This window comes from Hemicordylus capensis, chromosome 3, assembly GCF_027244095.1.
Source record: "Hemicordylus capensis ecotype Gifberg chromosome 3, rHemCap1.1.pri, whole genome shotgun sequence".
NCBI classification, from domain to species: domain Eukaryota; kingdom Metazoa; phylum Chordata; class Lepidosauria; order Squamata; family Cordylidae; genus Hemicordylus; species Hemicordylus capensis.
In genome coordinates, this window is record NC_069659.1 from 128,010,905 (window position 1) to 128,025,805 (window position 14,901).

The 14,901-nt window shown below is 45.2% G+C and overlaps 1 protein-coding gene across 1 annotated transcript in view; it reads left to right on the forward strand.

The window, feature by feature from the left end:
- LOC128349836 (cohesin subunit SA-2-like) overlaps positions 1-14,901 on the forward strand; it is a 33,506-nt gene that overhangs the window by 11,617 nt on the left and 6,988 nt on the right. Inside the window, exons 4-7 of the mRNA XM_053306905.1 lie at positions 9,916-10,082; positions 10,180-10,308; positions 11,280-11,470; positions 13,143-13,311. Coding sequence (XP_053162880.1) covers positions 9,916-10,082; positions 10,180-10,308; positions 11,280-11,470; positions 13,143-13,311 — 656 coding nt within the window. The remainder of the gene's footprint in view (positions 1-9,915; positions 10,083-10,179; positions 10,309-11,279; positions 11,471-13,142; positions 13,312-14,901) is intronic.

A 14,901-nucleotide genomic window follows, 5' to 3' on the forward strand; every position in this document is an offset into this window, starting at 1 on the left:
ATCTAGGAAAGTCAAGTTGCTCCCTTCCTCCACTTTTGTAATTCTCTAATTGTGTGTCTGAGCTGTACTACTCCAGACTGCAAAAGCCCCTCCACATATAAAACTAGCATGTTAGGAAGGAGGATAAGCTAGACTCTTCTCTCTAATAACAACTGTGCTGCTATGTGGAGGGAACATTTTGCGTGGAAGAGTATTCACATTTGTGAGCCCCCTTGCATTCTGAAGTGGTATAGCCCAGACATGAGTTTACCATCTCAGTGAGAATCAAGCCCCAGAAGCACTGGTGGTATGCAGTATTTCACAGCCAGCCTAGCCTGCTTGTCCAGATTAATCTGTGCAGCAAGTATCCATGTCACCTCCCAAGCTTCAGAGCATGCTCCTTTGGGTGGGTGATACGTGTTGTGAAGAGCTTTGGAAAATCTGTGGCCCATCCCCTGAAATCTGAGATAAGGAGAGGCTCAACAGCATTTAGGGAGCTGTGCTCTGCTTGCATAGCCAGAAGCCTGTTTATATATCACATAGGCAACCAGCACAGTTTGGCTGTTGGTTGACCTTGAAAGTTTGCAGATCAAAGCATGCTAATAAGCCACCTAAGAAATCTGTTTTGAAAATGGAATATCTTTTCTCATGTCCTTGGATACATAACTGGGCAGGTGGTGTTGCCAACAGAGACACTTAATAGACCTGTTCTCATTTAATTTCATTAATTCATGCATACTTCTGGGCCACCGTGCTCTGGAAGTTCAGGTTACAGCATAAACATGCATAGAAAGTATCCAAGTAAAATCAAGTAAAGTGTGGAAGTCCTGCTTGATTAGATGCTTAATCTGAGCCACCAAAATCTTTCCCAAATAGCTAACTTGTGAAGTGCTTCTAAGACTTGGGGTCTATTGAATCTACAGGAAAAGGGATTTCCATTGTTGTGGGGACAGCCACTGAAAACAGCTTTGTGTGTGGCCTTGCTGTCTAAGAGGTGATTCATTGAGTCTTCACTTGATAGGGCTGCATTTGTATCGGATGCATGTTCAGTGACCAATTGTGATTCCCTGTGAGTTTAGACATGAGCTTTCACAGAGTCTGTCTACCTGGCATACATGGCGCAACAGTCTTCTATTAAAGTTGTGAATGGGTCTAGTTTAGAAGTTGAAATGGAATAGTCAAGAAGATTATTGGCAGATCCAAGAAATATAAATGAAATATACAGAGAGAAATTGGCCAATTTTTTTTAAAAATGACTAAAGGGTTCTCTTGACCCTTGTCCAGCATGGCTTGTTCAATCTAGTAGGGAGGTTGTTGTAGACAGATTTCCTGGTGGAAATCATAAATGCTTCTCTGAGGGAGGGCAGGATGCCTCCTTGTCTTAAGGAGGCAATAATTAGACCTCTTCTAAAGAAGCCTGCATTAGATCCCTCAGAGTTTAGCAATTATAGGCCTGTTTCCAACCTCCCATGGCTGGGCAAGGTAATTGAGAGGGTGGTGGCCTCTCAGCTCCAGGCGGTCTTGGAGGAAACTGATTATCTAGACACATTTCAAACTGGTTTTAAGGCAAGCTGTGGGGTGGAGACTGCCTTGGTTGGCCTGATGGATGATCTCCAATTGGAAAATGACAGAGGAATTGTGACTCTGTTGGTCCTTTTGGATCTCTCGGCAGCTGTCGATACTATCGACCATAGTATCCTTCTGGAACGTCTGAGAGTGTTGCGGGTGGGAAGTACTGTTTTACAGTGGTTCCGCTCCTACCTCTCGGATAGATTCCAGATGGTGTCGATTGGAGATAGTTGCTCTTCAAAATCTGAGCTTAAGTATGGTGTCCCTCAAGGCTCCGTACTTTCTCCAATGCTTTTTAACATCTACATGAAACCGCTGGGAGAGATCATCAGGGGATTTGGAGCTGGGTGTTATCAGTACGCTGATGACACCCAGATCAACTTCTCCATGTCAACTTCTTCAGGAGTTGGCATATCCTCCCTAAATGCCTGCCTGGAAGCAGTAATGGGTTGGATGAAGGAGAATAAACTGAAGCTGAATCAAGATAAGACGGAGGTACTTATTGTGCAGGGTCAGAACTCTAGAGACGATTTTGATCTACCTGTTCTAGATGAGGTCACACCTCCCCAAAAGGAACAGGTTCGCAGTCTGGGAGTACTTCTGGATTCACACCTCTCCCTAGTTTCTCAGGTTGAGGCGGTGGCCAGGGGTGCTTTCTATCAGCTCCAGCTGATACGCCAGATGCGTCCGTTTCTTGAGATCAGTGACCTCAAAACAGTGGTACATTTGTTGGTAACCTCCAGACTTGACTTCTGTAATGTGCTCTATGTGGGGCTGTGTTTGTACGTAGTCTGGAAACTTCAGTTGGTTCAGAACACGGCAGCCAGGTTGGTCTCTGGGTCATCTCGGAGAGAACATGTTACTCCTTTACTGATGGAGTTACACTGGCTGCCAATAGGTTACCGGACGAAATACAAAGTGCTAGTTATAACTTATAAAGCCCTAAACGGCTTAGGCCCTGGGTATTTAAGAGAGTGTCTTCTTCATTACAAGCCCCACCACCCATTGAGGTCATTTGAGGAGGTCCGTCTCCAGGTACTGCCAACTCGTTTGGTGGCTACACAGAGACGGGCCTTCTTGGTCGCTGCCCCAAGATTGTGGAATGCACTCCCTGCTGAGATAAGATCCTCCCCATCTCTGGCAATTTTTTTAAAAAAACAACACCTGAAAACCCATTTTTTGCCCAAGCTTTCTCAGCTTCCTAATATTTTGGGGTTTTAATTTCTGGTTATTTTTAAATAAAGTGTTTTTAAAGTTTTTGTATATGTTTTTAACTGATTTTTTGTTATTGTAAACTGCCCAGAGATGAAAGTTTTTGGGCAGTATATAAATTTGATAGATAGATAGAGGCCAAATGTAGTCTCAGGGCCAAACTACATTTGATCTTACAATTAATGTATAATTTAAATCGCGTCAGAGACGAGCGCGCGCGGCAGCGTCAGAGACGAGCGCGCGCGGCAGCGTCAGAGACGAGCGCGCGCGGCAGCGTCAGAGACGAGCGCGCGCGGCAGCGTCAGAGACGAGCGCGCGCGGCAGCGTCAGAGACGAGCGCGCGCGGCAGCGTCAGAGACGAGCGCGCGCGGCAGCGTCAGAGACGAGCGCGCGCGGCAGCGTCAGAGACGAGCGCGCGCGGCAGCGTCAGAGACGAGCGCGCGCGGCAGCGTCAGAGACGAGCGCGCGCGGCAGCGTCAGAGACGAGCGCGCGCGGCAGCGTCAGAGACGAGCGCGCGCGGCAGCGTCAGAGACGAGCGCGCGCGGCAGCGTCAGAGACGAGCGCGCGCGGCAGCGTCAGAGACGAGCGCGCGCGGCAGCGTCAGAGACGAGCGCGCGCGGCAGCGTCAGAGACGAGCGCGCACACGCTGCTAGCGCTCGTCTCTTTAACCCTTTAGGAACAACGACGGGGGCAGGGGGGGCAGGGAGGAACTCTGCCGCCCCAAGAAGATTTCTCAAAGGACCAGCATCGGAGGGGGAAGAGTGGCGGGGGGGGAGTACTATCACCCCCCCTTAAAGCTACATGCCCCTGCCCTCCCGAACCTCCGAACTGGTCCGGCGGTCTTTTAAATTATGCCAGGACCGAACCGTGCACACTCCTACTCTCTTGGCATGGAGTACCACAGCTCCTTGTGGTGTTTCTGCCCCGCCCCACATGACCATGTGGCTGATACTTAAGGCAGGAGGAGCACCACTCCCTTAGTTCCTTTACAACCGCTGTAGTGATTGGCTCCTCGGTTGCTGCCACTTCTCGAATTGGTTTCCCTCAGTGCCACCAGTCTGCTATGCACTAACAGCAGCTCATTTGGTTTCTAGTTAGTTAGTTAGTTCTTTTATTGCAGCAGTAGGCCAAACAGAAACAAAAGTGACAATAACACAACCATTCAGAATTACAGTAAGTAGAGTAAATATAATGATACATATACAGATAAACTAAAACTACCATAAGATCAAACCTGTACAAGACCATGGTGGGATGTCTGTCTCATTGCCCCATAAATAAATTTGGCTACTACTTTGGTGACTTTATCATTAGTATCAGCCAAGCAGTAGTTAAGATAGAAGGAATCAGGCCTACCAGGGAATTGCTCTAATAATGGATACAGTAATTCACTCCTAGAGTCACGATGAAGGGAGCAGTATAGAAGAGTATGAGTGACTGTTTCCAGGCTATCCTCCCCACATGGACATAATCCCGAAACAGGAGGTTCTCTAGAGAACCTCCTTTGGAGCAAAACTGACATTTGGCTTCTACAATGAGCTGGCATTTCTGTGGGTTTTCACATCCCACTACTCAGACTGCCACTAAGGGGTATAGGTCTTTATTTGCCTGGACTTTCCTATGACTGTCAAGAGGACAGATCTTTGAAGTCTACAGGTTTCTACAGACAGAATCCCATAACAACTGCCCTTTCCCAGAGTGTGTCAGTGTGAACCATGGCAGAAGGAGATGCACCAACTTCTCCATGGAAAAAGAAGGTATTAACTACTTCAGCGTCCACTCAGATGCAACGAGCTTTGCAAAAGCAACCAGTAACAGTTACAACTACCACACAGACATAATTTAAAAAGAAGCATACCACATCTACTGAAACTCAGACTCTGACACCTCAGTCTCCACCATGGTCGCCAGTGCATGAGCCTATATCACGTTCTTCCCCTGCATCTCAATCACCAGCGCATTCACAACCAGGCAGTCATCATGGCCACTTGGATTTTGAATCCAACCCGGACACCGTGGATGTCCTATAAGACCCAGCTCTGGATGTGGCTATGCCTTTTTATGTCTCCCAGAGGAAATGGAGGCAGATTAAAGAAATGGCAGAGGTCTTGGGCATGGATTTGGAGACTCAGACTATGACCATTGGTGATCCAGTCTACAATTTCATGGCCAAATCCCTTTCAGCACAACCGGGAGCTCTTCTGGTTCTCCCTGTAATTTCAAGGGCTGCACAGAGTGCTTCGGAAGTTGTTCATACTTCCACTCCAAAGAGGCTGGAAGGTCTATACCGGGAGCTGGAAAACGAAGATACTTGCCTGCTAAAGCACCTATTGCCCAATTCTTTAGTAATAGACTCTGCAACCACATCAAAGTCTGGGCATCAACACATGACTCCTGGGGACAGAGAGGAAAGGAAATGAGATGTGATGGGCAGCAAACTGTATTCAACGGTTTGTGTATCGGTTAAAATTGCCAATTACTCAGCCTGTGTGGCAAAGTATAATCTTATTCACTCTGGGGAACTTTAGAGCAAGATTTAGATAAAATCTCTCCAGAGGAGTTCAGAGCACACTTTAAGCATACCATGGCAAAGTATACTTTAAGCATACCATGGCACTGACTCGTCAACAGCTGAGCATGGTAAAACACCTCGCAGAGTCTTGAGCCATGACTACAGCAATTATCTTAAGGCACCATGCCTGGCTCAGATTGGCCTCACTGCAAATGAATATGAGAGACAAGATAGAAGGATTTCCTTTCAACAGAAAGGGTCTGTTCAGCAAACAGAAAGATTCCACCATGGAACAGCTAGTTAATTAATTAATTAATTAATTAATTAAAATTTACAGCAAAGACCTTCACTTCTGCTACTTCGTCATCATACTCATTGAAGTACAAGACTTATTCCAGACCAAGATCAGGTTATAAACAGGATAGGACTTTCTGTAATCTCTTCTATCAAACTTACAACAAATGCCCATATCAAAACATAAATAAGGGCAGTCAAGGCCAACACACTAAGCAAGCAGAGGCCCAAAAACAGCATCTTTGAAGATTGGGCCAGCACATTGCCCAAGCTAGTGGCCCTGAAATTCAATCAAACCCAAGCGGACACCAATACCATCTCTATGGCACCAATGACAATATCCTCTACTGCAGGTCCATCACACTGGTAAGCCATGCCCCTCCATCCTCCATGGCAACATATAACATCAGATCATTGGGTCTTCCAGCTAATATATAGAGGTTATACCACAGAGTTCAAGAAGAGACCAAACTTCAGGGGTGTTCACTTCACAAGAGCGACATCAGCTCAGCTAGAAGAGGTAAAGGAGTTGTTAGTGAAAGGGGCCATAGTCCCAGTGCAATGGGTATAAAGGTGGGAAGGCTTTTACTCCGCTACTTCCAAATCCCCAAATGGGGAGGAGGAATACGTCCAATAATGGACTTAAGGCATCTGAACAAGTTCATCTGTGTGAGGAAGTATAGTATGACAGTGTTGGAGGGCATACTACCGCTCCTGCATCAGGAACCGTGGCTGGCAACCGTTGACCTAAAAGATGCTTACTTTCACATTGGAATTCGGAAAGCTGACAGGAAATACCTGAGATTTACTTTGAGCAACACCATATATCAGTACAAGGTACTGCCCTTTGGTCTGAGCACAGTGCCACACATCTTTACAAAGTGCATGGCAGTGATAATGGCTCACCTGAGGACCAGGGGAATGACTATCTTCCCGTATCCAGACGACTGGCTTCTAGCGTCCAGGAACAAAGGAGAGTTACTTTCTCAAATATCGTATGTATTGCAACTTCTCCAAGAGCTGGGCATAGAAGTGGACTGGAAGAAATCCCATTTAGATCCGGTGAAGTCCATAGACTATATAGGAGCAATTCTAGACACTCAAGTAGGAAGGGCATATTTCTTCAGGGAAAGTTCCAGATAATCAGGGACGATCCAAACATGCCTACACAGTGTGCACGACAGATTCAACGCCTCCTGGGCCTGATGGCCTTCTGCAAAACAATAGTTCATTATGCACAATTGAAAATGAGGAAACTGCAACTATGGTTCCTCTCAGTCTTTCACACACATTTGGACAGCCCCTCTGCTAAGGTCCATTCCTCCCCAAATCATCCAATCTTTGTGATGGTGGATATTACCACAGAACCTCCTACAGGGTGTCCCATTCCATACATAGACACCTATGGTGTGGGTGATGACGCATGCTTTATTAACGGGTTGGGGAGGACACTGCAATGGCAACGAGGTCCAGGGGCAATGGACCTACCATCAGAAGCAGCTTCATATCATCTTGGAGCTTTTAGCAGTGTTTCTGTCAATGAAATCCTTATTGCCAATCCTAAGAGACCAAACAGTGCAAGCTCAGCTAGACAACACCACTGCGATTGCTTATCTCAACAGGCAGGGAGAAACGGTCTCAAGGTTCCTTTGTGCCTTGAGTATCCAACTCTGGCACTGGTGCATTAGCAATCACGTCCACCCTCAAGCAATACATGTAAAGGGGACAGACAGTATAATAGCAGACAGCCTGAGTCGCAACTTCACATGCTCAGAACAACATGAATGGGAGATAGACAGCAAATATTTTACAACCAATATTCAGAGCCTGGAACTGGCCACAAATAGATGTGTTTGCAACTTCACAGAATACCAAATGCAGGAGCTTTTGCTCCAGAGTGGGACACAATCCTTCATCTCTGGGAGATGCATTCCAATTGGACTGGACCAGGAATCTACTGTACATGTACCCTCCAATTCTATTCATATGCCGGGTGGTGGTGAGGCTGCTACTTCAAGTAACTTGCATTCTGGTGACACCATGGTGGCCAAGACAGTCTTGGTTTCCACTGGTAATCAGACTGTCCCAGCACAGGTACAGAAGGCTCCCACATTACCCAGATCTTATGTCACAGGACAGAAGTCAGGTACCGCACCGCGACATAGCCACCCTAAGGTTAACAGCGTGGCAGATAGACAAGATAAACAAGATCATGCTAAATCAAAGAAAACCATTCACTTGTAAGAACTATGCAGGTAAATGGAAGAAGTTTAGATGCTATGTTTCCTCTAAAGTTTAAGTGCACTGACAGCATCGGTCAGGCAGGTACTTCTCTACTTGACAATTCTAAAAACGGAAGGCCTGTCTAATGTATCCATCAGAGTACATCTGGGGGCGCTTTCAGCAAAGCATCTGGGGTGGGATGAGTTTCCTAAAAGGCCTCACTATATCTGCCTATCAGATACCAATAGAACAGTGGAATATCTCCTTGGTTCCCTCTTATTTGACTGAGTCTCCATTTGAACCAATGGCCACAGCAAATCTAAAGTTAGGCACTCTAAAGACTGCCTGCCTTGTAGCAATCACCATGGCCCACAGTGTTAGTGAAATGATGGCTCTACGAATGGACAAGCCATTCACACAGTTTTATCCAGAGAAGGTCCTGATGTGAACTGACCATACTTTCCTTCCTAAGGGTAGTGTCTGTTTTCTACACAAATCAGGACATTGTACTTCCGACTTCCTTCAGAAACCCTTCCACCCTTCTAGAGAGAGCACTTCACTCTCTCTAGAAGGCATCAGAGGGGCACTACTCTTCTATCTAGCAAAGACAAAGTCTATTCGCAAGACAAGGAGACTATTTATTACTTACAAGGGTAAAGCAAAAAGCCACTGCATATCTAGACAGAGCGTATCCCATTAGCTGATCGAGCTTATTCTGTTAACCTGTAAGCTTCAAAAAATAGAGCCCCCAAGGTCCATAAGGGCACAATCCACCAGGCCCTACACTACCTCAGCAGCCCATTTATCAGGCATATCTTTCAAAGATATCTGTAAAGCAGCAACTTGGTCATCAGAAATGCCCTTTGTAAGGCATTATGCTATAGCGATCTGCAGCAGAGGCAAAGTTTGGGAGATAAGTGCTAAAAAGGGTGTTGCAATAACTACTGCTCCCTCCTCCTTCATAGCTAGCTAAACACCCATTACTAATGCAGCTCAACAGATCATGATCTAGATAAACAGATTGCTCACCTGTAACTGATGATCTGTTAGTGATCCATTGACATCCCTTAGACCCACCCATACCTCCCCACTGCAGTAGTCCCAGTCTCTGATAAAGAACTCACCTGTAACACTGCAAGGATGGTTGTCTGCTCCAGCGGTCGTCCAGGAACTGAGGGAGTGGCATTCTCCCCACCTTAAATATAAGTCACATGGGGCGGGGTGAGGCGGAAATGCCACGAGAATCCCATGGTGGTCCACCATAGGCTTCTGGAAAGCCCATAAGCAAGAGATGAAGGTATACCCCTCTCCTGCTGTTGTTCCTCTGTAACTGGTATTCAGAAGCATAATGCCTTTGTATACATCGATATTCAAGTCACATCTGCAAGCTAAACATGGGACTGGAAAGCTGGCATTTCTTGGTTGTAAATTGTCCCCTCCTGAAGCTCCTTTGCCTAAGAGAAGCAGCTGTTTATTGCATGTGTTCATATGTATCATGTAGCTTGGCCTTCTAGTATGTCCAGCATAGACTGTTTTATACACATCTCATGGGAAAAAAAATTGGCCAGTTCCTTTTTCTCAGTGAGCATTTGGCTTACTTTTCGTGCAGTATTTTATTTATTTTTATTTATTTATTATTAAGATTTGTATACTGCCCTTCCAAAAGGCTCAGGACAGTTTACATTAAAATCTATTAACAATTAACAAATTATAAAACTGCATAAAATAATAATTAACAATTAAAACATCATAAAACACCAATTAAATAGCCAAAACAATTTAAAAACAAGTTTTGAAAAGCTGAGAAAGCTTGGTTGAAGTGAAGAGATGTGTTTTCAGAAGTTTTTTAAAAATTGCCAGAGTAACTAATTAGAGTGTAAATTTATTTGTGTCTTAATTGTGCTTGATGTGTATTCCGATCCACCACTCCCTCCCCAATTTCTATTTACAGTGTTCAAATGCTTGTTCAGCATGGTGGGATTCTTAAAATATATAATTGGGTTTATTGGATATGTTTATGCTTAGCTGCATCCTGAGCAAGGGGGTTATTAGCAGTATAGCAGGTATGGCCTCCTGGGGCTTTCTTGTTTGGTTGGAAAACACTGTCAATGTCTGTGGTCTGCAGCTGTTTCAGAAGCATATTGAAAGCCTGGATGAGAACAGCAGCAGCAGCAGCAGCATGGATGCCTCCTCTGCTTCCTTCAACAACATTAAAGAGCTTGCCAGGCGCTTTTCATTGACTTTTGGCTGGGACCAGGTGAAAAGCCGCGAATCAGTAGCCATGATACACAAGTATGTGCCAAATCCATGCTGTCCTTTGTCATTCTGTTTTGTATGGTATTTACATTCTAAACCTCTTTTTACTTTTCTTCCTTTCCCTTGCTAAAAGAGAAGGTATCGAATTTGCTTGTCAAGGAGCAGCTGGAATGGAAGGGAAGTGCCTGCCCCCCAACCTAAACTTTCTGATCATCCTCAGTGAATTCTCTAATAAGCTTCTCAAACCTGACAAAAGACTTGTGTAAGTTTTTTGTTGTTCACAGCTTCTGGAACAAATAATTGCTCTTCTATGCTAGGCTTCTCTGTGGTGTGAAAGTAAAACAAATGTGGTGTTCAGGAAGTGTATGTGAGCTCTAGGATGGTTCCCAGTCTTCTGCCACTCGCGCACTTCAAACCCTGTCAAACTTGTGGTTGGACTGAATGAATGGCAGCCTCAACAGGAGATTCTTACAGGGACCCCAGCCCTTTGAGTCCTATCTTCCACAGGGGGAGACAGGTTGGAGAGTGATTGGGGCTGAGCCGATTGCTCTTGTTTTCCTCCAGAATATTCTGTTGCTCATATAGACTAACTCGCACTTAACGGTGTATGCTTCAAGGTTGACCCTTTGGTGGCCCAAACACTTCTACCCAGGAAACTGCCTTTTACTGAGTGAGACCTTTGGTCCATCTAGCTTAGTATGGTTTACACTGACTGGCAGTAGGTCTCCAAGGTTTCAAGCAGGAGTCCTCCCCAGCCCCAACTGGAGATGTCAGAGGTTGAACTGGGACCTTCTGCATGCACAGCAGATACTCTACCACGGAACTATGGCCCCTTCACTGATGTAGAATGATGCAGAAGTGGGGAAATGTTCTCTAAGTATGGATGGCAATTTGCACACATGCTGATGGATTTGTGTATGTATGTGTGCATTTTGTGTATACACACACACACACACACACACACACACCCACACACACCCATAGAAGTTAACCACTGGAATGCAATTTGGAAACCCCTATACTAAGCTGTCCAGTCTAAATGTGTTACGATATGGCGTCTTGCAGTTTCAGAATATAATTTTTCCTAGATTAGGGGTTGACTGTTCTGTGTTGGTGGATGGGTTGCCTTGGTTATGAAAGAGGTGAGAACTGTGATGATGGTGCACCTTCCTCTTGGGGAAGATCCCTTGATCTTTCAGTTGTATATGTTTTCCCTCCCATTTTCATATCCAGATATAGTTATTTGCTGAGGTATATACCGGAGGCAGCATTTAGTAGTGGAGATTCCTGGTACTCACTAAGTTGGTACAGAAGCTCTTTGCTAGCCAGTGAAGATGAGGAGAGTTCCGCTATCAGCAGCTTAAATGAGTGGCCACCCATGAGAATTGCTAGGACACCTTCTTTTAAAAGAAAACTATCGGAAGGTATAGTAATCTGACCTTTTTATTTCTGATGACCTGTGGCAATGTATGTTGGCATTAATAACCAGCTAGGATGATTCCATTTCAGAAAGGATATATTTTGGCCTAATTCTAAACGAGGTGGTAACTGGTGTCTGGGCTGTCCATTTCAGCCTGCTGGTTGGGGCTTGCATGACTGAGAGCTTCTTCATGTTAAAAACAGTTGTCCTATATGTTGAACTCAGGTTCAATCCTTCTCCTCAAGATGCTGGTTTTCTATGTGGAGAGAATTCCTTTGTATGGAGGAGAATTCCATTATACGAGTCCCCAGTTGCAAAGGGGTACATCCCAGACGCAGATTTACTGCATAGAACTGGAAAAGATATAAATACAGTGCTAATATCAGTAGCTAAGTGCTAAATACAGTATCCCCTGCTAACTGGGCAAAGAGGCACCTTTTACCGTGGTGATTCTCTTTATTTAGCAGGGGGAGAGTAACTGGCCCTATCCACCCCCAGCACAGTACCTCCAGTGACTGTTGCTGGTGTCTATCTTGTGTTTCTTTTTAGATTGTGAGCCCTTTGGGGACAGGGATCCATCTTATTTATGTATTATTTCTCTGTGTAAACCACCCTGAGCCATTTTTGGAAGGGCGGTATAGAAATTGAATTAATAATCATCATCATCAGTGGATTGGTATGCTTTCCATTTGGAGAAATGCTACCAAGATGTTTATTCTTTTACCTTTTGTGTTGTTCACACATAATTCAGCTTGTGCTGATCCCCATTGTCCATCTAGTTAACAGTGCTGTCTGAGATCAGTGTGATGGGGCTGTTTGCCATCTTCTTATTTACAATATGGGGCTGTGGGAATCTCTCCCACTGAAATCAGGGACTTCCAACATTAATAAACTAGATGGGAATTTTAAATTTGTTGAGTTGCTTACATTGCCAGGATGCAAACGGTATTTCCCATATGCACCAGGGATCTTCTGGCACTCTTTTCTACCACTGGCACTCTTGACCAAAAGCCTCTCCTGAAGAGCAAGGACTCTCAGAAGCAGCCTTTGATGCATGGCAAGGAACTGTAGCTGGAAAAGACAACTGGCTGTTTCCCCATGCATGCAGCAATGCTTCAGAGGTGCACACTCATCTCTTTAGATCCCAGTCAGGGGCTCTGGCAATGTGCTACCCAGAATGAAAGCATTCTAGCCATTACTGGGTGAGATGATATGCAATGTTACCGAGCCTTCACACTGTTCCGGCATTGCTGTGGACTTTAAAGCAAACCCCAGCACTGTTCTGAAGCATCAGATGAGGCATTTCTGTAAGTTTCCCCATTGTCACAAATAGGGAAACCGGTGGGAACTCTGCATACTGTGCAGCAAGCATTATTCCCATACTCTCAGTAGGAGTGTGGAGATGGGCTTCTTAGGCACTCCCTTCTCAAGCCCCACTGGTAGGGTTTAAAGTGTCATGGAAGCAGTGAGAATGCCTGTTGCTTAGACGGGCATTTTGCTGCATATTATGTGAGTCAGCATCAGCACTTGCTTTGAAGTCTGCAGCAGCCTCGGGACAAAATGTTATGGCTCTGTAATACTGCACATTGTATCAGCCACTGTCTCCAGTCTCTTGCATTGGGTGAGATGTCCATGAATAAGAATCATGTATATCATTAATTGTTTGTCTGTTTCAGGTTCCTTGTCCAAATGCAGTCACATCGATACACCAAACAGAACTTCAGATATCCTATCCCATGTCCCTTCCTTGGCACTGAGAAGCAGAAAAAGGCTAAAGTCTCATGACAGTTACCACCAAGAATATCCACCATTACTTGGTCCAGCAAATATAAAGAGAAAACACAGGTGAGAAAAGGCTAGAATCATTTTTATATCTAGAATGCCCCTCTCTGTAGTTTCTTGGAGACTTGAAAACTGCAGATTTTATTTTATTTATTTATTGTTAAATTTATATACCTTTCATTAAAACAATCCCAAGGTGGTTTGCACAAAAATTAAAAACAAGTCTATAAAAATGACACAATTAAAATATTAAGCTAAAATATAAAACAAATCTGACTAAAAAGATTTAAAATAGAAGCATAAAAACTGTACAAAATACAAAGAAGCAGCAGTAGAGATAGTCATATAAAAGCCTGGGTAAAAAGCCAAGATTTAACATGTATTCTAAAAACTCTGATGGAAACCGAGGAGCGAATAGCCACCAGGAGAGAATTCCAGAGTCTAGGGGCAACAACAGAGAAGGCCCTGTCCCACGTGCATGACAACAGAGCCTCCCTCATTGTTGGCACCCGGAGCAGAGCCCCCTCAGATGACCTCGTTGAGTGGGCAGCAACCCTTGGGAGCAGGCGGTCCCTCAGGTATCCCAGGCCCAAACCATTAAGATCTTTAAAGGTCAAAACCAGCACCTTGAATTGTACCCGGAAACAAATTGGTAGCCAATGCAGCTCTTTAAAAATGGGTGTGATGTGCTCCCACCACGCAGCTCCAGATAAAACTCTAGCTGCTGGATTTTGCGCTAGCTGCAGTTTCTGGATATACTTCAAGGGCAGCCCCATGTAGAGCGCATTACAGTAATCCAGATGAGACGTGACTAAGGCATAGTTAACTGTGGCCAGACCTGCCTTCTCAAGAGAGGGATGCAGCTGGCGCACTAGCCGAAACCATGCAAAGGCACTCCTGGCCACCGCGTCCACCTGAGCATCCAAAAGAAGAGCTGGGTCCAGTAATACTCCCAAGCTGTACTTGCTCCTTCAAGGGGAGTGCAACCCCATCCAGAACTGGTAGAATCTCCTCATCCAGATTGGCTCTCCTACTGACCAGCATTCCCTTTGTCTTGTTTGGATTCAGTCTGTTTATAAGCCCACATCCAACTCATCACGGCCTCTAGACCCTGATTCAGGACATCCACTGCCTCCTGAGGATCAGGTGATAAGGAGAGATAGAGCTGAGTGTCATCTGCATATTGCTGACAACATCAGTCCAAGTCTCCAGATGACCTCTCCTAGTGGCTTCATGTAGATGTTAAACAGCATGGGGGACAAAACTGAACCTTGTGGGACCCCACAGGTCAATGGCCATGGGGCCAAGCAGTAGTCTCCCAGCACCACCTTCTGGACCGTCCTCCCAAGAAAGGACCAAAGCCACTCCAACGCAGTACCTCCAATTCCCATACTCAAGAGGCAGTCCAGAAGGATATCATGGTCAATGGTATCAAACGCTGCTGAGAGGTCCAGCAGAACAGGGATGCACTCCCCCTGTCTAGTTCTGGTGTAGGTCATCCACTAGAGCGACCAAGGCAGTTTCAGTCCATATCCAGGGCAGAAGCCAGATTGAAAAGGGTCCAGATGCACCATACCTTCAAAGCTTCACATTTGTATTCATTCTTATGCTAATTTTGCAACAGTGGAGTTAATTATCAATGCATTTTTAGCT